This window comes from Alternaria triticimaculans, assembly GCF_023758025.1.
Source record: "Alternaria triticimaculans strain BMP 0046 chromosome Unknown scaffold_10, whole genome shotgun sequence".
Taxonomy (NCBI): Eukaryota; Fungi; Ascomycota; class Dothideomycetes; order Pleosporales; family Pleosporaceae; genus Alternaria; species Alternaria triticimaculans.
In genome coordinates this window covers 430,549-454,897 of record NW_026055967.1, presented here as the reverse complement: position 1 = coordinate 454,897, position 24,349 = coordinate 430,549, and the positions used below count along the sequence as shown (strand labels likewise).

General features: G+C 50.7%; 6 protein-coding genes across 6 annotated transcripts; 3 read left to right on the top strand and 3 right to left on the bottom strand.

The window, feature by feature from the left end:
* Positions 1 to 167: 167 nt before the first annotated feature.
* Positions 168 to 2,416, top strand: J4E78_007022 (uncharacterized protein; the record flags this gene model as incomplete). Its single annotated transcript, XM_049367632.1, has 4 exons — positions 168 to 240; positions 289 to 1,508; positions 1,560 to 1,838; positions 2,015 to 2,416. The coding sequence occupies 4 exons, from the start codon at positions 168 to 170 to the stop codon at positions 2,414 to 2,416; spliced, it is 1,974 nt and encodes a 657-aa protein (XP_049220602.1).
* Positions 2,417 to 6,855: 4,439 nt separating this feature from the next.
* Positions 6,856 to 7,925, bottom strand: J4E78_007021 (uncharacterized protein; the record flags this gene model as incomplete). The annotated part of the gene is made up of 2 exons (XM_049367631.1): positions 6,856 to 7,594; positions 7,723 to 7,925. 2 exons carry the CDS (start codon positions 7,923 to 7,925, stop codon positions 6,856 to 6,858), a joined length of 942 nt encoding a protein of 313 aa, XP_049220601.1.
* A 462-nt stretch (positions 7,926 to 8,387) lies between these two features.
* J4E78_007020 (uncharacterized protein) lies at positions 8,388 to 9,471 on the bottom strand (the record flags this gene model as incomplete). The annotated part of the gene is made up of 2 exons (XM_049367630.1): positions 8,388 to 9,174; positions 9,230 to 9,471. The coding sequence occupies 2 exons, from the start codon at positions 9,469 to 9,471 to the stop codon at positions 8,388 to 8,390; spliced, it is 1,029 nt and encodes a 342-aa protein (XP_049220600.1).
* Positions 9,472 to 10,980: 1,509 nt separating this feature from the next.
* Positions 10,981 to 13,841, top strand: J4E78_007019 (uncharacterized protein; the record flags this gene model as incomplete). The annotated part of the gene is made up of 2 exons (XM_049367629.1): positions 10,981 to 11,436; positions 12,690 to 13,841. 2 exons carry the CDS (start codon positions 10,981 to 10,983, stop codon positions 13,839 to 13,841), a joined length of 1,608 nt encoding a protein of 535 aa, XP_049220599.1.
* Positions 13,842 to 19,875: 6,034 nt separating this feature from the next.
* On the bottom strand, positions 19,876 to 22,059 carry J4E78_007018 (uncharacterized protein; the record flags this gene model as incomplete). Its single annotated transcript, XM_049367628.1, has 2 exons — positions 19,876 to 21,008; positions 21,099 to 22,059. The coding sequence occupies 2 exons, from the start codon at positions 22,057 to 22,059 to the stop codon at positions 19,876 to 19,878; spliced, it is 2,094 nt and encodes a 697-aa protein (XP_049220598.1).
* Positions 22,060 to 23,260: 1,201 nt separating this feature from the next.
* On the top strand, positions 23,261 to 24,273 carry J4E78_007017 (uncharacterized protein; the record flags this gene model as incomplete). Its single annotated transcript, XM_049367627.1, has 3 exons — positions 23,261 to 23,267; positions 23,377 to 23,501; positions 23,569 to 24,273. The coding sequence occupies 3 exons, from the start codon at positions 23,261 to 23,263 to the stop codon at positions 24,271 to 24,273; spliced, it is 837 nt and encodes a 278-aa protein (XP_049220597.1).
* Positions 24,274 to 24,349: the final 76 nt, after the last annotated feature.

Below are 24,349 nucleotides of genomic sequence, written 5' to 3'. Positions count from 1 at the left end.
CTCAGGTCCTTTGCTGAGTGTGCATCTTGTTGTGTTGCGCAGTTTTGCTTTTCCAAGCCTGACGCTACCTCGGTACTTCGCTGCTGGGCACTTCCAGAGCTCGACATAGCTCTCGTGAAGCTTGACTGACCTGCACGAGACATAGCGCTTACAGCAACGCCGCAGCTATGGTGCGGTGGAACGAGCTATTCAGTGGGGATGGCGATAGGCGACACAGAGTGCAGGATGAGATGAGCGCGCGTACGTCCTCTTATCATTCCTATCAATCCCAGTACTAACACCTCCCAGTCCTTCCCACGTCGCGTCGCGAACACCTGCCTCCCCCGCCTATCGACCCCAAAGACGTTACCATTGTAGCTCTGCGATTGAAGCACCAGATCGAGCAAGTCGTACCGTGCGAGCTCGAAGAAGAGCAGATCACCAAGGCGCATAGCAGCATCATCACCGACAAGGTGCTTGAGACGGCCAAGCAAGCAGGAGCTCCTGAACACAATGCCTGCGTAGTCTTCTGTCTCCTGCAGGTGAAGAAGTGGTTTAAGAAACAAGCTACCGCAGAGCTATGGGATGCCGACCTCCACGAAGTCCGCGCTGTGGCGGCAGAGATCATGGCCAAGCGCCTGATTGAGGCCGAAGAAGATACCACATACCTATTCGAGGAAGTGTTACTCAAGCGCTACTCGACACTCATCGATGGAGAGCCAACCACCCCCGCCAATGCCGTAGAGAAGGCTGTCGACCTCCACGCCGTAACGGTCATCGGATCATCCGGCTACCAAAAGTGCATCAACTACCTGTGGCGCGGTTGGGTAGTCCAGGACGACGAGGACCCCAGCCGCTTCGTCACATACGAGAACAAGACCAACACCAGCTACTGGGCCCATCTCGACCCCGATCGTATGCGCGTCCCCAAGTACCAGAACTGGGTGCAGATTGCCGTGTCCATCATCTTCTTGGGTCTCTACACCGGTGCTATCAACACCATCAATCCCTCTGGTGACTTGGATGTCGTCGAAGGTCTGCTGTACCTCTTCACTCTGGGCTTCATCTGTGACGAGGCGAACAAGTTCTGGAAGGTCGGACGCTTCTACATCTCCTTCTGGAACATGTTCAACAGCACTCTGTATTCGCTTCTCACGGTCAGCTTCGTCTTGCGCATGGTGGCTCTTGGACATCCTATCAGCGACGAGAAGGACACTCGACGCGAGTACCTGAACAAGATGAGCTACGACTTCTTGGCTTTCACAGCGCCCATGTTCTGGATGCGTCTGTTGCTTTACCTCGACACCTTCCGCTTCTTCGGTGCTATGCTCGTTGTGCTCAAGGTTATGATGCGCGAGTCGCTCATCTTCTTCATGCTACTGCTTGTCGTCATGATTGGTTTCTTCCAGGCCTTCATCGGTCTGGACATCGCGGACGATCAGCTTGCTAACGACACTGTCTTCGTGTTCCAAGCCATGTTGAACGCTGTCATGCAATCGCCTGAGTTTGAAGGTTTCGACAACTTCTCGGTAGGTCGCATCATATGGGATTAAACTTAGGCACGAGCTAACAAGTAGTAGCCTCCCTTCGGTATCATTCTTTACTACATCTTTACCTTCGTCGTCATGGTCATCCTGCTCAACGTCCTCATCGCTCTCTACAACTCAGCCTACGAAGACATTACACAGAACGCTATCGACGAGTACATGGCTCTCTTCTCGCAGAAGACGATGCAATTCGTTCGTGCTCCCGACGAGAATGTCTTCATCGCTCCGTTCAATCTCATCGAGATGTTCTTCTTGATTCTGCCATTCGAGTGGTGGATGGATGAGAAGCGCTACGACAAGCTCAACGATATGGTACGTGATACCTCCTCGCATAGGCCCTCGCTTCCGCTGTTTATATGATGATTTCTATGTATTTGCTACTTCAGAGCTTCGGCTATGAGACAATTATCACCTAGTACTGATTACAGCATTCTTTCACAATCCATATCCAGAACGATCTAGTTGCACAGAAAGCTGACACAAAATAGGTCATGGCAGTAATCTACTCACCCCTCCTCGTAATCACCGCCATGTTCGAACAACAAGAAGCCTGGGTCGTCCGAGACAACCGCCGCCGCGGCGAAGACGACGAAGACACAACCATGGAGTGGGAACAAGTCCTTGACGGCTGTGACTTTGAAGCCGACGGCTGGGACAAGAAGGTCCAGGCTTCGCGCCCTAACGTCGAGTTCGACACTGCGGTGTTGGAAGTCAGGCAGCTGAGGAAAGAAGTTAGCGAACTAAAGGACATGATGAAGATGCTCATCGAGGGCAAGAAGGAAGGCTGGGGCGGAGACACACTCGGCGAGAGTGGGTTGGCGAAGCTGGACGCAAGCAAACTGGGCATGCAGGGCGAGAGCAGTGAAAACGGGGGCGGAAGGGATGAGTAAGTGCGATTTGCTTTGTGTCTTGCTGTCACCAGTGCTCCTTTATGTTTCCGCTGTTCCTATTTTGTTCGAGTGCTGGTGTGTTGACTTTCTGGTTGTGTAGGCGCTATAGGAGCGAGTTTGGAGAGAGCCAGGCGAGTGACTGGCACTCTGATTGATGAGTGCAACGTTGCTCTCCTGCTCCTCTTCTTCTTGTTCGAGTACATATTACGGAATGTTACGCGATACGATACGATATACGATATACGACACTAGGCGATGCGATGCGATACTCTGGTTATATACCCCTCCTTTACAACAAAATGTCATGTCTACCTTTATGCACGAATATACTCATTTCTAAATGTCGTTGGGTCTTTTTATTGCACGGTGTTGAGAAATTATCATTTGCTTGTTCTCTTCTGAAATGAAGTTGCTGGCTTGTGCCATTGTCGGTGCTGACAGGGACGCGTGGCTCCACCAATCAAACGCGCCTCGGCATCTCCCACGTGTACCCCCTTTTGATCTAGCCCACACACATGTGTTATCTGCTACGTAGGTACCCGCTTTCCCGGTTCCAGGTTCTCTCCTGCTCCTTTGAGGGGACGCTTGGTGGTTCATTATGCCGTTCCGCCCGGTGCGGTTGCACTGCCACAAGGCTTATGTACCTGTCAAGGGGGTCTGGATGGGCCCGAGCCACAGGTGTCCCTTTAAGTACCGTGGGAGCTCGCTGTTTCTGTTTGGGGAACTTCACACGATACATAGCGACTTTGTGGGATTATTTTGATTTGACCGAACGACAGGTGTTGACTGAGGTCTTTGCTTTAATTGCGAGCAGACGCAAGAGGTGGACATACGAGTACAAGGATGCGCATTCGCCCTCGTTGACGATTCCTCATTTACGCTTTTCTTGTCTCCTTTCTCTTTATCTCCTTGATTCAACCCGTGGACTCCAGGAAGCAAACCCTCCAACAACAGCCTCAGCACCCCAATCCCCCGCCGCCAAAATGTCAACAACCTACCTAACCCCCCTCACAACAAACACCCCTACCAAACGCTCCGCCTCCGCGCCCCCAGCGCCAAGCCGCACTCTCTACACCTTCCAAGAAGTCCACCCTTGGCAACGCGACAACGAGTACCTCAAAAACCATTATCGTTGCACCACCAATTCCTACCGCGAATGTCTGAAGAGCTTGTCGTATCTGCACAACCAGACTGGGAATATTTACACGCATCTCATCGGCGCGGTCCTTATCCTCTTCTACGCCATCTACGCCTACGGCAATATTAGCAGCCGTTACGAGACTGCTGATATTAATGATCTACTGGCCTTTGGGGTGTTTGTGGGTAGTGCGGTCGTGTGTTTCGGCGTTAGTGCTACGTTTCACATGTTTGGAAATCACAGCAGTAAAGTATACCACACATGGTTGCAATTGGACCTTTACGGCATCTTCGTGCTTATCGTTGGCACGGTGTATTCGGGCACGTATTATGGGTTTTATTGCCAGAAACAATACTGGGTGCTGTATTCGGCTGGGATTACTTCGATTGTCACAGGTGCAGCGACGCTTTGTTCGATTCCTCGGTTCCGCACACCGAAATGGAGGTGGGCGAGGGCGACGCTGTTTTGTGCGATTGGCTGGTCGGGTGCGGTGCCGATGACGCATGCGGCTCAGGCGTTTGGCAGGGAGCAGGCGGATAGGCAGATGGGGTGGCGGTTGATGATTTTTGAGGGGCTGTTTTATATTACGGGGGCTTTTATCTATGCGGTAAGTCTTTCTGGAACACATTCGATTTGGAGTGAACATTACTGACGTTTTTGCACAGATCCGCTTCCCGGAGAGATTTCGCCCGGGACTTTTCGATATCTGGGGTTGCTCACATCAGATCTTTCATCTTTGTGCTGTTGGGGGTGCGGCGCTGCATTTGGTGGCGCTGCTGAAGGCATTTGATTATAATCATGATCCGGCGACGCGGATATGCTGAGGGTAGGCCCTTTGGAGCTATCGAGCAAACGACTACTTTACCCATGCACACTACATCTTCAAGACTCCATCTTCTTATTCATTCCCAATGCTCGATCTGAATAACCACCTTTCTCGCCCTTTCAGCCTCCCCATCGCTCAGGGTCTCCAAGCTACCCATTGTCAGCCCACGTGCACTGATTTTAAGACCTAGGGGCCAGCAGAGTTCATCGACCCCGCCCTTAATCCCACCAGCGGACACAATCCTGAATGATCAAGCATCGTCTCAACACCCTTGTTCACCTCCAGCAAGGCTGACGATATGTCCGCGGAGAACAAGACCACCATGATCGTAGGTGCGGGATCGATTGGTCTGTGGACTGCCTATCATCTCGCGCACGCAAATCGTCAAGCGGGTCTCTCAAGCAGCAGCACCATCGTCATAGAAGGATCAGTGAGTGCTTTCGGAGAGACATCCGGGACCTGCACAGGATGCATTCACTACAAATTCAACGACGAGATCATGGATGAGCTTGGGAAGTACAGCTTTGCAGCCTGGCGTGATTTGGCAGGGAGCAACGACCTGTGTGATACTGCTGGACTCCGCTTCAATTCCATCTTCGGGTTGACCAAGGGTGATGGGGATGATCAAGAGCGTTTGCCGGATTGGCTTCGAACGAGCGATGCGTGGGGGGTGGACACCGAGTTCCTGGGGCCAGAGAACGCAATGGTGTAAGCATGTTGTACATGCATCACCTTCTCATGCTGATTAAGTTCGTTGCAGCAACCCAGTCGGCCTCGGCAGATGGCTTGAAAGAGCATGTATTGACATGGATGTTGGCATTGAGACATCTACAAGAGTCACTGCCGTCGAGCTGGACGAAGGAAACCGAGCCACTGCAGTAACCGTTATTCGAGAAGACTCATCCTCCGTCAGAATTCCATGTGACAACTTCGTTCTAGCCGGGGGCCCGTGGACCCCAGCAGTTTACAAAACGCTGTTCCCCTCGTCCTCAATCCAGATCGACTCAGCCACAGAGGCGGGCGATTGGATCGTCTTCCGAAACCAGAATCCCGTCGCGAAGAACTCGGTGGATTTTGTGGGCCTGAACGACATCGTAGGAGAGAAGTTGGAATTCGCAGGTCGCAACGATGGCACGATATGGGTTTGTGGAGCAAAAGATGTGAAGGGAACGCTACCTCCATTAGGCTCGAGAGGTCTGCCAGATGCTGCAAGGATTGCGGAGCTCACAGGTCGCGCCTACCGTTTTCTTCGCGTCCACAACGCTGGCGATCCGGACGCGTTCGAGGAGCTAGAGGTCGTTGCGCTTGGGCGGGCATTTCGACCTGTTACGCGCTCGGGGCGCCCGATGATGGCTATGGTCGAGCCTGATAAACTCTCTCATCATAATGGCCTTCAGACAGATGGAAGAGGGGGTAATGTATTTTTGTGCTGGGGGCATGGGTCTTGGGGATTGACACTTGGACCGGGCACGGGGAAGTTGATGAGTCAATTGATCTTGGGTGGACCGACAGATCTTAATTTTTCGCCATTTCAGATTCCAGAGACTATGTAAAAGACGGTTTGGACAGATATTTCCCACGTCATTGGTCCCAATAGAACATCTAAGAGCGATGAACTTCATCCGTGCCAGTTGTGGAATGTTCGTTGTACTCATGCGGCACAATGTTTTCGCAACATCGTAGACATGGCGTCTTCGGCAGACAATTGGGCGCATTCTATATTTCAAGTGAAAGTATTACAAAGTAGGGTTTCTGTGCCACGGTATAGCCCCAAGCCGTAGACACCAGACAGCACTCCAGCGAACAACATCAAAGCTATTGCAATCATACCGTATACCAAAGTACAATCTCAAAGACCCAGCCCAACCTAGGACCAGACCGCAGTCTGAGTCAAAGGCGCACTCTATTCTTTCCCAAGCCGTAGTCCTATTGGCCGTCTTGACAGCGCCATGAACTAGGTGCCTGCCTGTAGGAAGTCGGCCCCTACATAGCGGCACGTACAATAATCCACTTCAAAGATCGTCACCCCTAAATTTTCGCCCCTCACTAGCTTGCTGCTTCCTACAACATGAGACATGCAAAAATCGTGATATGTTGCCAAGTCATTCCGCTTCCACCACCTATCTCGCTAGAATCTGCAGACTGTGTGGCTAGACAGGTATCTCACGATCATGCCCATGATTGGTGTGTTATATACAGCTGCATGCAGCAGATACAATGTCTCATAGAAATCCGCCAGCATTGCGATCATACGCTGTTCTTTCGGACCACGGTTGTGCCCACATATTTGCACTGACACGGTCACCAAAACAATGTATTTTATGTATGCCGAAACGTATGAGTACGTGTATACGATTGCACAGTTCATTGAAGTCTACCCCAATCCAAGTGAGAGCGAAATGGTAAGAAGGCCAGCAGCGGCTCTTCCAGCGGCGTCTAATCTCACGATTGCACCCCTTCACTGAACTTCATCGCTCACCATGCCAGCTCAGCTGCGCCTCTTGCAGCTTTGAAGCTAGGGTTCTCTTCTACCATTACAGCTTTTGCGCCTAGCGCCTCGATGACACGTTTCGTAACCCTTCGAGCTTTCCCATCGCTGAGACTTTCGGGACTACCCGTCATCATCACAGTAATTGAGTCGGGAAGATGAGGCGTCGGGTAGTAATACTGGTGGTACAAGAAACTTAGGACAAAATCTTGTATGTCCAGTTCGTCGGGCTCATGAGCACTGCCTAAGTCGAATGAGGTTGCAAGATCCATATATAGGTACGATGTCTCGATCGGTTCGCGAAGGATGTTATGGTGTAGAAGAAGCGCGGATTCGGTGTGTTCGACCAGTAGCGTATGGCGAGACGTGAAATTCTTCCCCTCTTCACGGCATTTCTCTTCGTTGTGGTACTCCTTACAGAGACCTAGACCGTTTCCTGCGTATGCGGCGACGTCCTCGTGCGGATGTGATGCCTCTAGCCACGGACCCAACTTCGCGAGGCCGACATAGTCCGCTGCGTCCCTGATGTCTTCCTGATAGAGGCCTGGCAGTGCGGGAAAGCTAATCAGGGCCGAAATTGGTGAGTCTACATACGTCTTAACTACCTCAACAACCTCTTCGAGGACCTTCGCGATGACTGCTACTTCTGGTGATGCTGGGAGACCTTTTTCTTTCCGCGTGGTTCGCTTCTCTTGTCGGGGCCAGTCATCGAATAGGTCCTTGAGACTGTGGTATGGAGGGCTGTTACCGGTCTCAGTAGTCGCCCAGATTGCTACTAGGCTACTTGGCGGTGGGGGCCATACCTTGGGTGTTGAGACGATGGGTGTGAGAAATGTCGCATGAGTTCGATGTACTCTTCGGACGCTTTTAGCTCTACCAAGTCTTCTGTTGAGACATTGTTCCAACGAACAGATGCGACGACGTGATCTACAGTTAGGGCGAAGCCGACCGTGGGCTGGTTAGGTGTTGTCTTGTCCAGGGACAGGACGCTCTGGGTACATGCGACTAGCAAGGGCGATAGAGCGAATGCTAGGATGAGGGAGATAATCTTGGGCATGATAGTGTTTGCTACGCTTCATGGAGTTGTAGAGGTATCGCAACATGCGAGTTTTTTAGGCAACGACAATGTGCCCAAGTGGCACAGTTCTATCGCGGAGCGTGCTTCGCCCCCATCGTTTCAAGAGCGGAACTCGGCTTGCTTTAGGCCAGCTACTGTCTCTGTGCCACATGCTGACCGGAACTCCACAAACTGAGCAGTTTCTGCAGCGATAAAATTTCGGTTGTGCAGAGTTTCGAATCTCATGACTGGGCCGCTATCCATAATTGAGACTTGCCGGCTTTCTTCTTTTGGAGTCGCGAAGATTGCAAGTAGAATGTGCTTCGAATATCAACAAGTGCTGAAAGGTAGCTAGTGAAGGCAGCGGCAAGGAGACTAGCGGATGCACATCCTCGTTCCTTGCATCCACAGCTTCCATCTGATCATCGTGAATGAGAGCTATCGCGAGCCCTACAACAAGAGCTACAACTCCATTCTTTCGTCCACATCAAATGTGCGCCACGCCATCTCTGCAGCTCCCCTTGCTGCCATATATGCAGGGTTCTCAGCCAGGACGTCGGCGTGCGCCCCAAGAGCTTCAAGCACAATCGTTGTTGCCCGCTGTACCTTGCCATCACTAGCGCTCGTGGGGTCGCCCACCAGAATGACAGTCATGTTCGGCGGTCCTTCCTTCAGTCGCTCGTTGTAATGATGATACAGAAAGCGGAGTACACTATTACGAACATCCTGCTCGTCCGGCGTCGTCGAACTACCAAGATCGAAGTGAAGATCCAAGTACATGTTCGGCCACGACAATTCGACCGCTTTACCCAAGGTGTCCAAGTGCAATAGCAGTGCAGTCTCAGTGTACTCGATCAATAGCACAGCACGCGATGGGAAGTCGTGTCCACGATCCGGTAAGCATCGATTCACACGGTTGTAGCTTTTGCACAAGCCGTAGCCGTAACCTGCGTACGCGGCAACCATCTCGTGAGGATGATCCGCATGGCCTCTCGCCAACTTTGGAAGACCGATGTAATAGGCAGCGTCGACTATGTCCTCTTGATATAGACCAGGCAGAGCAGGGAAGCTCACTAGAGCGGCGATAGGATCACCCACAGATGCTTCGGCGACATCCGCGATGGCTTTGAGTAATGTTGCAATCACGGCCACCTCCGATGAAGCAGGAAGTCCTTTCTCTCTGCGTGCGGCTCGTTCTCTTTGGCGAGGTATGTCGTTCCATAGATCACCAAGTGATTCGTACGGTGGGCTTGAGCGACGATCAGCTTTATATCTTGTGCATATGCTATGATGAGAGAACACACCTGGGATGTTGGGAGGACTCCAACGAGAACAGTTTCATCAACTTGACATATTCTTCACAAGCTTCGACTTTGACCAGATCCTCGAAGAATGTGCTGTTGTGGCGAATTGTAGCAGTGGCATGGTCGACTGTGAGTGCGAAACCGACGGTGATGGAGTCCGCTGATGTTCCGTGGTAGGCCAAGGAGTATTGTAACCAGAAGGTTAAAGCGTATACAAAGAACAGATGGAAGTTGGGAGACATATTTAAGGATGTCTTTAGGAGCCCCAATGGATAGCGAAAAGAAGAGCCAGACAGTAGTGTGAGCTAAGTGAGCTCACGACTCCTTCTCAACAGCATCATGAGATTTGGAGCGTGTGTTCGGTTCAGTCGCCGTACCTTTGCGGCGCAATATCAGCAAACATCGTCCCGAGATCGATGCCTTACTTTCGACGGGATGAGCGGCCCCCAATGTCTCAAATCTTATCGGTATAGATTACTGTTTCTGTGCCGTAGGACAGCCCCAGCGTTGTGGCCCCTTCCGTACTACGGTTGGAGTTAGTTGTGGCCCCGGGGGCCTGAAATGGCACGGTGGCACTTCCTTGTTGCTTGGGGCTAGTGTCTTGGCAGGATCATGTCGTCATAACCCACCTGCAGGGGGTCTGCGCTCACATTGGTTTTCACTCCGCGTGGAAAGCGTACCTCCTTTGCGCCCCCTAGCCAAGTCGCGACCGCTTCTAATGCCATGAAACACGCATATCTGGCGAAACCAATTGTGCAGAAGATTTCCGCTTTTGCCGCTTTCCCATCTGGACGGTCCGTCTGACCAGATTCTTCGCATTTGGGCCCATACATGCTTCCTTCACACATGCGCAACTACCGAGGATACATGTTGCTCCCTCCACCGAGAGTGGACTATATTATGCGAGGATGATGCGCTTTCTTGAATCCACCGCAATCGCTATGAAAAAAGCTGATACCCGTGCGATGTCAACAAATGCAACCTATTCGAAATATCTCAGCCCCTACAGGATAGCCATGTCAGTATGCTGCGTGAGAGCCATATGTGCCGTACGTATACAGCATCGGATGATCTCTTTTCATTAGCCTTCTACCTTCTGAAACGCTGACAACGCCGTATGCGATACCGAAAAGATGCGAGTGTGTTCCACGAAGTTGTTGCAACCGACTGGACCAAGACTGACTCGCGAGCGCGATAGCTGTTTACCGAACCCAATGGACGGCATTATCTCGCCCTCGCCATGAATGGGGCTATTATCAATGATGAAAGTGGTAACGTCACTACAGTTTGGCAGACACTTCTGAGCATGCCGCAGTAACCCACAATACAGCACGCGCGATGATCGAGAGATACTGGATAAGCAGCATATGACAGACGAAGTCAGTATATCGTATCCCTACCGTCAGCTATCTAGGCTGGCAGGCTAAATCAACAGCCCCTTCTATCCTGCTGCCGTGCCGCGAACAGTGTTCAAAAGCACGATCTGCGGTCTTCGTCGACTTTGTTACATGCATCAGGCAGTTCAGTGGCATGGCAACTTGGACTCAGGTCAGCTTTAGGGGCTTGTACACCTCTAAGTGTCTCAACTTCAAACAACGTACTCTGTATATCCTCACGAACCACGCCGCGACATGGGGCTCGCCTCCAGAGGCACGTGAAGAGACATTTGCATATAAACATAAATCCTCAGGAACCCATAGCTGGCCTTCAACAGTGCTCTTCATCTTTACTTTACACAGAGATCCATCAAGATGCTCGTACAGGAGCTTCTCGTCCTGGCCGCAGCTTGGCAAACCTCCTCCGCCGCCCTCGTAGGGCATCGCCTACAATCCCGGGACGGCTTTCAAGTCGACCGTTATGCAGCTCTCGGAGACTCCTTCGCTGCGGGTCCAGGTGCTGGTCCTGAATACGACCATGGTAGAGAAACTTGGTGCCATCGCCACGAAGGCTCTTGGACTCGCCAGGTCGCCGCGGATGACATATTGCGCAAGGGCAGGGACACCATCGACGCATTCGGTTTCATTGCTTGCACAGGAGCCTTGACCAAGCACGTCTTCAAAGAACCACAGTCTGAAGACCTAAACGATGGAGGCGACCCCATCCCGACCCCACTTCCGCAAGCCCAGCGCATCAACGGCTTCTATCCACAGCTTGTTACATTGTCGATCGGTGGAAATGACGTCGGGTTCAGCTACCTGCTTGATCAAGTAAGTTCAGCATATGAGTTGAGTTCTTCCATATTGACATAACACTTAGTGTGTCTATCGCTTTTGGGATTTCTGGTGTAATGGATGCGACTCTTCACCCGACTGCTCTGAAGATTGCGCGAAAGCAATCACCCAAGTACGAGATAGAATTGATGGTGTCAACGGAAACTTTCCCGATGACCTCCGAGAGACTATCAAAGCGATCTTTGAAAACGCGCCGGGGACTAATCTATTCATCACTGGCTACCCGCGTTTCTTTAATCAGGATACTAAATATTATAACAATATTACTCTTATGTCTTACCTACAGCTATTATTACCTATATAATTATATATTTTATAATATATTTTATTTACTTTAGTATAAAGTTCTATACTTATTTTTACTATTTAAGATAGCTTAAATACTAACTTATATTTTAACTTATATATTATAAAAAGTAAAAAGTATATTAGTATACTTCTACTATTTTATATTACTACTAATATTACTTTAAGTAAAAAAAGTAGTCTCTACTTAAAAGAGCTAGTAACTTAGCTAACTTAAATAAATAAGTAGTATATTTACTATAGCTATCTTAGTATAAAAAAAATATTTACTTACTTAGTATAAACTTATATATATAGCTATTAGCGTATACTTATTATAAGTTATATTATATTATATACTAAGTAAGCGCTTAAAGTAAAACTTATATAACTTAATACTTTATTAAGTATATAAATTTATATTTATATTTATAAGTATTTATTAATAATACTTAGCTTATATAGCTACTTAGTAGTAGATTACTCTTACTATATTAGTAAGTAAGAGCTAGTAGTATTTAATATTAATAAAAATATATAGTTAAATTAGAATTTTAAAAGTAATAAAAGTAAAAAAAAGTACTATAATATATATATATTATATAAGTAATAATAATACTAAAGTATCTTATATACTTTACTTTTAACTTATATTACTATATATATAAAGTTATACTTTAGAACTATTACTTTTATTTTATAGTATACTTAATAACTTATTATAATAAGTAACTTATAACTTCTAAAATTTATATATATTTATATAATTAGGTTCTCTTAAAAAGAGAAGTATTGTTAACACAAGAGCTTGTAACAATGTTACTTTTAAGCTCTAGTGCTAAGATAAGAAGTTCTTGCCACTTACGAAAGATCAGCGGACACAGATAAACAAGCTGAACCTTAGGCTCAACAAGAAGATCTAATTAGTTATTGATGCAAATTAGCCTGAAAGTGGCAGGATAACATATGTTGATACAGACCTGTACTTCGAAGGGCACCGTTTCTGCGAGGAAGGTGTCAAAGAGCCGAGCTATCGAAATAAGGACATTTGGTTCTTTCCTTGCGAATTCTACACCAACGTTGAGAAAAACTTCACTGTCAGCGATACCACACCCTCCGGCGACTGCCAAGCCATCCTGGATAGTGGTGGAGGATCTGGAAACTATTTCACATGTTTAATCGCAAACGAGGCCCACAACGGAACATCAATTGACCTCATGGACCTTCCTAACAACGTCGCAACCGATGATCCAAACGAGCCCGATGCGGCATCGCTCTGGCTGTGGCTCTTCCGAACTTTCCACCCTACCGTTCAAGGCCACGAGGCCTACAAGAATGCATTCTTTGCTGCGTACCAAGGTCTCGAGGGCACTGCAACACCTACCTCCGAGCTGTCCTGCAATGACCTGGAAAACAAGTACGTTGCGAAAGACGCGCTCCTCGATCTTATCGACAACACCTACTGTCCCAAGCTAGAAGGCGCTACTGGCTCTATCGGCACAGGGCATTATTTCCCAAGTACCCCCGAGGCAGTCGAAATTGGCGTCACCAGCAGACTCACCGCGGGGCCTGTACCTACCGTGGAGGAATGTAAGACAAATCTTCACAAGGTCTTAGACGAGTGCAACAACGACCGATGGAAAAACCCAGTGGGCTGGAAGGCCGGTGGAGAGTTCGAGATCAACGGCTGGAGATTCACCATTACACCCACGGGCCAGCGGTCTTCCACACCGAAAGCATGGTGTAAGATTGAGAATTGTCAAAACAAAGAGAAGTGCACCGCATCTATCTGGGGGGCGGGATGGCTCAGGAACGACTATGGCGAAAAGCTGCGCAGCGCCTTCGCAGCCCAACAAGCCGTGTACAGCGAATTGAGATACGAAAATTCCCTGGGCGACAGCAAAGGTATCGATATGAGCCAATGGAATTTCAAGTACGAAGCTTTGGATGGGCACGAGTGGCATGCGAGTCTCTTCTTGGATCTGGGTCTTCGCTTGCCATACAAGCAAACCGTCACGGATGCTTTGCGATCTGCCGCTGGTGACGGTCTTGAGATCGGTAATGGCGGCGATTGCGAGTCAGAGGTTGACTACTAAGTGGCTGCTTGATCTTGAAGGGTTTCTTTGCGCAACGACCATTGTTCTGTCGCTTCTGTCATCGATTTCCTATCAGCTCCCGTATCGACGTTACCTGTTTCTCCGGTCGCTGGCGGCTGATGTCTTGACTAAACGCCATGCGAAACTTCGCGCTCACTTTGTGCGTCTTTTGTTTTCGTATTTAACGATGTAACATTTCCGTATCCCAGTACAACAAAATCACAACTTGCTCGGTCGATCACTCCGTCCCGTGACTGCAGTATCCTGCCACACCTTCGCATGTTCGAGATCGCCGAAAAGGCTCCACAAGAGCGCCTTCATCTCATCCTTGACACTGCTGGGGCTTAGTAAAGTTTTTCTCAACTGTGTATAAAGATCTTACAATTCACGGTACTTGAGCTCACCCGAATATAGTGCCGACGAGCAGAGATTGAACCTTCTATAAAGACTTCAGCTGAGCTCGACTGAACAAAGCATGCTGCTTCAACGAGGCTTACATGCAATACAGAGCGTTCCTGTGTTCGAAGTCCTCTTTAGGCTCTGACGCCGGGTAGTGTTTGAGGTATTCGGCTATGTAGGCTCCACTGATCTTGTGGCGCTTGAGTCGCCAGGGAGCTAGATCATCTAACATCCCGTGACTACGGTCAGTATGTGTCAAACAGCAAGCTTGTGAAGCTTACACTCGTGATGCGCATACGACGAGCACGCATCGAAGATCACTGGCTTCCGCGTGTTTCTGTCGACTCCGGTATTGCCGTCCCATAGATCGCCATGTACCAAGCATGCTGAAATGCTCCTGCCTTCGGTCTCTAGAGGCCTCAGTAACCGCGGTATCGCTTTATCCACGATATATGCGCGCAGCTGTACCATGTCTTTGTCGTGGCCATGCTGTAATTCTTCGAGATCGAACATCCGCTGTATGCCACGTGTAAAGCTCTCTTCCCAACTATCGCAAAAGGTGGTGTCTTGAGGAAGTCTGCCCCCATATGTCGTGACGGGAAAGCCGAATTTCCCTGTTGGGGAAAGCGCGGTTTTGTGCAGGCGGGCGATCTGGCCAGTGAAGTCGCTAATGCGTTGAAGCTCTTTACTTGATCTACCGTGAGATTCTTCACTGTGGTCGACTGCGGTGGATGCCTCGCCAGGTACTTCTCCAGTCATCTCGCGGAATGCGCATATGAAGAAGTAAGTGTTAGCATCTTTTGCGTAACCACCCCAGCCGATCGGCTGCGGGACGAGATCTGGCATGTTTTCGTAAAGGGCTGACATTGAAGTAAACTCCCCAAGCATCATACCCTTACCAACATCGCCACAGGAGACCTGAACAGCTGTCAAGTTTAGCAATGATAATCATGCATTAGCTTGCTAACCTTCAGGAAGTACGAAACTTCCTCACCGACGTCGTTGAGCGTAAGAATTCGAGCAGTTTGATTCCAATTTGAGAAGCCATGAGGTAAAATTCTTTTGATCTTAAACCCATCAGGAAGCACTGATGCTGAGGTTAGCAGCCCAGATGAAGTCAATTGCCCAGTCAACTCACATGCTGCAACGCTGGGATCAACGTATGAGATCACCGTGCGGGGCACGGCGGTCTTGATGCGCACAACCTCTGTATCAGCCATCACCCGAACAACAATGCGCATGGAAACCGGTGATAGCCAGCAGTAAAAAGATGCGGAAACCGACAGTTCAAGTGTACAAGATGTGACGAGCCCCAACACAGGAGTCATTGTTCGTGTGACATCCAACAGCGAGCTTAACCCTTGCTTATCACAGTGCCACGTGAGTGCATGAGCCTAGCGATGCGGCGCTCTAGCCGACCACACCACCACTTTCCGATCTTGAACGTTAGCATGTCGACAGCAAACACACACGCCGAGATGGGCGAAGGAAGTGCAGTATCAGCGCCACCGTTCACCATCTTCACTAGCCGTCAGCGCACTTACTTCACCTACCTCCTCGGCTACTTAACGCTTGCTTCGTCTTTGACGGCTACGATCTACCTGCCGCTGATCGAGAGCCTAAGCAAGCAGTACAATGCGTCCATACTCGCAATCGATTTGACCATCACGCTCTATCTCGTCTTTCAGGCGATCTCGCCAGCTTTCTTCGGCCCATTGTCGGATACACTTGGTCGCCGCCCGGTCTTCTTGGTGACTTTTGCGATATACCTCGCAGCCAGCCTGGGCCTGGCTCTCAATGAGAATAGCTACGCTACACTACTAGTCCTGCGGTCCTTGCAGAGCGTTGGAGGTTCGGCAGTGATGTCGCTAGCTTACGCGGTCGTCGCCGATATCTCTTTACCTGCGGAGCGAGGGAGAATCCTTGGACCAATGCTCGCAGCTACGAACTTTGGGCCATGTTTCGGGCCTGTCGTTGGTGGCGGTATCGTATTAGCTACGGGACAGACGCAGTGGGCTTTCTGGACGCTCGTCATCTTTGGCGCATCTTCTTTGATGCTGATCGGATGGACTATGCCTGAAACCGGAAGAAACATCGTTGGCAACGGAGAGGTTTGTCCTCGCGCCTTGTGGAAAACATGGTGCTCTGTCATCAGGTCTAACGGAAGACGGGAAAGACAAATCGGCCCTGAGATCTCCAGAAACGTAGACTCAGAAAAGCGTGGTAAAGGCGTATGGAGCTTTCCAAATCCTTTCTCGTCGGTGCGTCTCATTTTCTACGCTGACACGTTCCTCATCCTCTGGTCAGCAGGCTCCCCATACGCTGTGTGGTACTGCATCCAAGCCTCCATACCACTGGTCTACGGTCAGGGATACGGCTACAACCCTTTGGCTGTCAGTTTATGCTTCTTAACCGGAGGCGCAGGAGTCATCGCGGGCGGCTTCATTGCAGGCCGTCTCATGGACTTCAACTACACGAAAACGGCCGAATCGTATGGCCTTCCTGTAGACCGTGTATCTGGTAACGATATTCGACATTTTCCCATTGAGGTCGCTCGTTCCCGTGGCTCGTATACGTTGCATATGCTTTCCGTCGGCACTCTCATTGGATTTGGCTGGGCAGTTGAGCGTGGTGTTCATACCAGCATACCACTCATCTTGCAATTCTTCATAGGTGCTAGATGTACCGTCGTACTGCAGCTGTACAGCGCTCTGATGGTTGACATCTTTCCGGACAAAGCTGGTACTGCCGCGGCCTCGAACAACATCGTCCGGTGTATACTGTCGGCCGTCGCGGTCGCGATGCTCCAGCCACTTAGAGATGCCATAGGAGACGGTTGGATGTTCACCTCGATTGGGCTCGTCGACGGCGTACTCGGCATGTGTGCAGCCGCAGTGTTAAGGAAGTGGGGGTACAATTGGAGGAGAGCAAGAATAGGCTGCGACTGATGTAACTTGTTTGCTGATGGCATGGTACTGTCATTTGGTATTCTGCGATCGGATGAATGAGGCGGTTGGGAATTTCGTGACGCGTCTGCACGTGCGCCATGACGCGCTAGAAGCTAGTAAATAAAGAAGGCCCGACTCGCCACGCAGCATCATCCCATGTGGAAGGCATCATCGGGAACTGAACAGCAACACTTGATACACAGAGGTTGAAACCGCGCGATACCGGCTTTTGAACACCTTGTTAGTCACTATATATGTAACCAAGAACCAGATTAACGTGTGAGGACCACGAGACGTCTCTTAGATTCCCAAACAGCGTGTGTCAGATTAATGCAAACTCCTGGGCTTCGTCCTCTTTCCAGTTCACTGCCTCTGTATTCCACGGATCCATCCAGTCTTCCAGATAGCAAGTGCTGACAACCTCATACGCGTCTTTCTCAGGTATGTGTCGAAGCGCGACTGGATGCGAGCAGCCATGCAGAATGCAGATCAAGTCACCTCTTTGAAGCCCGCTTCCTGTCGCGAGATGTCCATCTCGTGTAATATACAACTGTCGTTCTTGCATCACCATCTTGATATATTCGGTTACGGTACGCTTTTCCATGTTGTGATGCGTGACCCGATATTTGTATTCAGCAGAATATGTGGGATTTTTCACTCTGCTCGTTGCAAAATACCAGTATTTGATCTGGAGTTCGCTGGCAAATACAGCGGTATCCTCCGGCTCGTACGAGCAGGGTCCACAATGCCCTTCCGCAAGGAGCGCCGGTAGTATGGACTCAAGCACTGGTAAAGGTGCTTCTGGATCATAATATCGAGAAGTCGTCCAGGCGTCTATTATTCGCAGCAGCAAAGGAAGATATGCTGTGTTGATGTCTCCTTCCGACGTTGAGATTTCGTGGTCAACTTCTACGTCTACGGTAGCAACGACCCGACCATGTACCCACAGAGTACGCTCATCGCATTTACCGTTCCATGCATACATTTCAGAGCGTTCGTTGGAGCTACGTAGCGCATGTAACGGCAAAAAAGGCACGACGAGACGGTGTGCGGTAAAGTTGGGAACCCAAGAGGGTGTAGTCTTCGTTGTCGATAATCGTGGCAGAGTTTCGAAGATATCCAGGCTTTTAGTACCCTCAATTATGGAGCGTGCGGTTGCGACCAGGGCGGCCTGCAAAGAAATCTCATAGGATGGGTTCAGACGAATCCGGTCATCTTGATTCATTCCAAAGAAAGCATAGAGTTGATCATGGACGCTGGAAGTTTTTGCTTCGGCACTCAACGTAGACAGCACCTGGTCTAATGGCATCGGAGGTTTGATTGATGGCTTATGTCTCTCTGCCCACCGATCATGCATCTCTTTCAATACCCCATAACCGGACGGCGTAGACAGGTTATGTGTTTCCAACTTCCATGCAGTCTTACACAGTTCCCAAAGGGTGGGGAGTACGACCGTTGCGCGGTTGAAAGGTGGGGTCATGGAGTCTTGTAGGATGAATGCCGACTTTCGTGGCAGAACCACTTCCTGAAATACCCAAGCTCGCGAGAACCACGGGCTCTTCAGGATATCACCGCACAAGCCTAGAAGGTCCTCTTGTTTACGCTCGCAATCGACCATATCTCTGATAATGTTGTCGGCGCGCGGTTTACCCCAACTGACAAACATGTAGTAGTTCGGGGGTGCATGGTCAAGAGGAACTGAGACTAGACTGTCCAACGATGAGCATTGGGCCGCGATGCTGGATTTCAGCTCTTGAACCAGTCCCAGCCATACTAGAACGCGTGAGCAGTTAGAATATATGCTGCCCATGATTGAGACTTGTTGCGCTCGCTCGGACAAATCGTCTTGATTGATGCATATTTGATCAACCCAAAGGTAGCCCGTGGAGCAGTTCATAGCGATGTACGGTAAGGCTTTATTTAGGCTTTTTGTGATCCGAAGTAACGTGCCGTCCGACATTTCAAGCGCTTCTTCACGGCTAGGAGTACCCCAGACGTACGACAACGCCTCGTACTCTGGAGCCTGCTTGGTGTTGGTGTTCAACAACGAAAACTGCCACTGTATCGTACTGTCATGTACCTTCGTTGAACAAATCTGTAAGAGCCGTATGCTGTGCGCTGTCCCCAAGGACTCGTAACGGTAGGCTTCTTTCTCAGAGTGATGTGGGTGCTTCGGCATGGCTGTGCCTTCGTGATAAACGCCAGCTTTGGGTCAGCGACAGTGATGTTACGAGAGGGTTATGAGCGAATCGAGAAGAGACGAAAGTGATTGGCGATGGGAAGAGGAAATGTTTTCAAGGACGCTATGCTTTCGGAAGCTTTGAGAGCGACTGTGACGATCGTGCTGTGGCGAGGCGAGCAGCATATGCCAAGGCGATGACAACCTTGTACTGCGGCATCGCTTCTGCGAGGCTGAAGTGGGGCAGTGTTCACTGGACGCGCGACGAGTAGATTGACTCAACGCTGCGTGTTGTGTAAATCGCAACCACCAGAAGTGTAGCTCTGCGGTCAGTGAATCTACAGTGAGCATCTGCTCAGAGCTTGCTAGCCATATGTGAATTGTTGTGCTAGTGTCGTGCTCCAGTGCATGTTATGGCGCGTTTCGTGAATATTTGAATTGCATTACAAGATTCGCTAGTCGTTAAAATATATGTACGTACAGGGTATCGCTTTTGGTCGTGAAAGAACTAAGATGCCGGACTCGGACTGTTGCGAGCTGGCGAAAGGAAATTCGAAGAAAGCGCAATCCGATACTTGGGGATGCGGTCAGGAGTAGGAGTAGGAGTAGAGGTCTTCTTGACGCCATTCGGAGGTGGATCAGCGATCTCTGCCTTCGCACTGTCGGAGGTGACCTTCGTCGGTGTGCTCTCCGTCTCGATCGTCGAGTCTTTTCTGCGCTGTTGCGGTGTCGGGGTGTCCGGCGTCAACGGCGGACTGTCTTTCGAGGCCTGCGGTGTAACGCGCTTGCCATTTGTGCCACCCTCTAGAACAAGATTCAGGTTCGCTGGCGTGCTCGCTGTAGATGATGCAGCAACAAGGTCATCGGAAGAGCGTTTTGTCTGCGAGAAGTGTGGCGACGTGATAATGTGAGCGTGTGGGAAGCCAAAGCCTTCGAGCTTAGCTGCCATTGCTTGGTTGTATTCTTGCAGATTGTTCGTCTCGGTAGCCGTTGTGGAGGGGATGCTGAAATCGTCATGGGTTTCATGAATGGTAGTGATTCGCGAATTGCCATTCGCGACAGCTTCGTGCGACACAGTCGGGCCCTTCCATTCGGGATGGGGTATGCGTCCGATGACATTCAGCCTGCCCGTCCCTAGTTTCGCCCATTCCCAGATGCCTCGACGCGTCGGTGATCGCTGTGGTGGCTGCACCGGTCCTCCCTCTAGCTCCCTCAATGCTTGATCTTCAAGCTGGCTATTCTGGTGTGGGTGAGACGCGTCGTCTGAGCTTCGGCGGCGCTCTTCTAGGACTGGGCGTGACCTCTGTATCTCCGTTCCACTGCTTTGAGCCCGCTCCAGGCGTCTTCTCTCCGGCGGCGTCACTCTGCGCAGCTTTTCCCTGTCCTTCTCCCTCTCGCGAATCGCGTCGAGATTGGGTGCTTGACTGGCGACTGCCATCTCCGTCGATGTGCCAACCGTCGAGCTCGCCGGACTTGTCAGGCGACGGCGGAGAGGACCGGCGCTTCCCTCTTGTGGGCGAGCTTGCAGGGGATGAGGCGGGCGAGGCGTCTTCGGGGGAGGAGGGCGGGGAGGGCGGTTGTGCTGGTCGGAGCTTATGTAGGGGACTGATTTGGCGGATGACAGGCCGGCTTTCTTCTTTGCTGGTTAATGGACGTTATTACGCGTTTTTGACAGCAGTGAGATGGCTGATAGGGTGCTGAGTGGGCTTGGGAGAGGTCGGAGTCACACACCTTGCTTCCCTTTGCCCTTGCCCTTTGTGTGGCAGTTCGGGCCAGCTTCGTGGTCATGGTAGTCGCACTCATGACCCTCATCTGTTGGATCGTCGAACAGCATGCCGCCAGTGCCTGACCTGATGGCTTTGACCAGATCGATGGCGAAGTCCGGGTTGTTCTCGAAGCACTCACGATAGGTTTCGACGTCGCGCTCACTACCAGGATCCATAATCTGGCGGGCCGCGATGCGCGTCATAAGCGTGCGGAAGGGCGATCCTGTCGGACTCTTGCGATAGATGTCATCAATCTCGTCAGCGTCAGGTACTAGCTCGGCCTCATTTAGGCCTTTTCTGTACTGATCCATCGCGACGTTCTTCAGTTGAAGCATGTCAAAGCGATCGCAAAGCAGATAGAGTCTGTGACAGCTCACAGCATACTCATACTTCTGGTTGGCGTCGGCCATGTCAGAGACATCGTCGAGGCTGCCCTGGTATAGCCACTTCACCAGCAGCTCGAAGCCGGCAGGGTTGTAATCGGGAAGATCGAGGCGATCTTTCCTAGTGTGACCGTCGGCATCGCCTAGGAGCTCGTTCTCGAGGGTTTCGGAGTGGTGGCATAGCAAATTGCGATGCAGCGACCAGTGGCGCTTGGACTCGCCTACGTAGACGTCGATCATAGGGCCGGAGAGAAGTCTATCGCGTTGTAGCTTAGCTTTGGCCCGCACATGGAGGCGATGAGAGTAGAGACGGTGGGTGAGAGCCGGGCGCACCGCGATGCATCGCGACGGCGCTTCGGGTCTTTGCGCCAGCGCCAATTGCGGTGCATCGGCAGGCGGCGCATTCTCCATGAAATCATCCTCCTTTTCCAGCGATGTCTGCGATTGCGATGCACCCGCCTCGTCACCGTGGTCGAAGAAAGGATCGTCTACGTACTCAGCAAAAGTCGCGGCAGGCACGTCGCCAATGCTGCCAGAAGCCATGCGTGACCGTTTGGAACCCGGGATGGCAAAATCACGATGGTATTGTCGCAGAGTCTGCCACATGCAGCGCGGAGATAGCGCTCATGGATGCGCGATGGCTTATATGGGGGATAGTACGTGTCGCGATGCGGTGAGGGCTGTGAGGTGTCGTGGTGAGGTGTACCGTCCGTGTAGACGTGCTGGAGTGGAGACATCAAGGATGGCTGGGTGGCTCCTGCCCTGACGTCGTTGGCCCGCCCGGGGTAGCTTCCGCATTGCCTGGGCCCAGATCATCGCCGTCACTCCGGACCTGCATCTAACAAACATCAACTCAACATCTGGAATCTGCTTACTCAACACCGCATCATGGTAACATGAAGTCTTGTTATTGCGCACGATGGCTGCGCAGAACGTAATCCCGCGTACTCTCGACATCGCCGCGCTAAGCACATGTGACGTTGCCTTTTTACCATAGCTCCCCATGCTAAAGCAGGCTCGTTAAACAGGGGATGCTCTCCTTGCCGCAGAACCGCTGTTTCCGGCGACGGCAAAGTTCTGCTAATCTGAGCCTGCAATTTGGCTTTTACATATCGGTAAACAATCCGGAGAGTACATATACAAATCGACTCATTGGTTCCCTCGGCACAGATGCTACAGCCCCTCATCCTCTGCAAGACTGACCCGTGGTTCATCGCTCCACGACCCAAACATCAACATCATATATTTCTAGCAATCTAGAGATATTTCATTCTTAACTCTACATTTCCGCCCCACCAACGTACACGTCAATCGCATCCTAACACACCATGCCACCCATGATCAGAGACAAAACATCGTTCGACGCGATCGTCGACCCTACCTCTTCTCAGAACACCCTTTCACTCAAGCGAATCTGGAGGAAAGCAATGCCTCGCGCAAATTCTTCGGCGAAGCGGTCGCCTGATGGGATTTCCAAAAAGCGAAAGCTTGCATTGTACTTGTTGCCGCGCCCTCCGATCAAGTATCTCGTCACAGACCTTGTCACAGACCCCAGGAACAGGATAGCGAAGTAACTTCAATACTGCTAAGATCGGCTCGCGATCTTCGAAGGATCATATGAGCCAATGAGAGACGCACTGCACACGCCAAGAACAGCAGCCGAGACTGCTGCCTGTTCAAGTCTTCTCACATCACAACCTTTGAACCATATGCGCTCTATTCCAACTCGACGGCATCGAACTCAATGGCCAGTTCGCGGTCATTAGAACCCTCGTTCGGCTGGGAACCTTCTGATCATTTCTTTCTAGTACGTCGGACTGCACTCTACGCCTTTTAGTCAGCACAGCGAGCATGAGCAAGCTCTATCGAATGCGACTGATCAAGAGCAAAAGGAGAAATGGGATCCAGAATCATCTCTACACCAAGACGAGCAAGAACGAAACATTATCAAAGCCTGGATCCACCTCGGTGAGCGTGGCCGTTCGGTAGGATCTACCTATCTCACTTTGTGGGCACGTCCGAATTTCATTTACTAACGCGCGTCTTGATCAGCTTTACCGCGAGCGATGCGACGATGTATCACTTCCTCAACACGTCCCTTCAAACCTGTCGGTCTTCGAGAAGCGCCGCAAAGTGACGGATTCAGGCAAATGGGATCGTGCTGCTGGTGCTATATGGATCCGGACATGGTATGGCAATGAAGCATTTAATGGGCAGAACCTGGGTGAAGAGATTGTTACACGCGCAAGTGCCGACGAGGCATATTCCCGACTATGGCAGAAAGTAACGTGCTGTCCGGAACACAACTACAACTTCGACGAAAACTTGTTTGGGCTTTTTGTATTCGACGACAACAATGCCGCATACGGAGTGGCGGCACGGGACGCCGATGACGAGGTCGGGCTGATGGATGATATACCACCGTTCATCTTAAGCGCTCTAGTCCGATGCCCCGACGCGATGGAAGGAAGCAATGTGACTCAGATGATAGGTGAGGAGTACGAAAATACCCATCAAACGTTGCTTGTAGCGGTTGCAGACCGCGAGGCCTGCGAAGAGGGATGGGTATTGCTGATTGCACTCAACCACAAGGGCCAAGCGTTGCACCGCCGTGTCAGATGCAAAGCTGCCAATGTCTCACTGCAGGTGTACTCTTTCAGGATGGGAGGCGACCCGTTGGATATCACGGAAAGCGAGGAGAACGTAGTCGACTACATGGATGCCAGTAGATCAGGCGATGGATGGGATGAAGATTGACATGTTTTCAATAACAAAAGAGCGTTGTCCGGTCTTCACATTGGGCTACAGGTTCTCAAAATACCACTTGGCCATT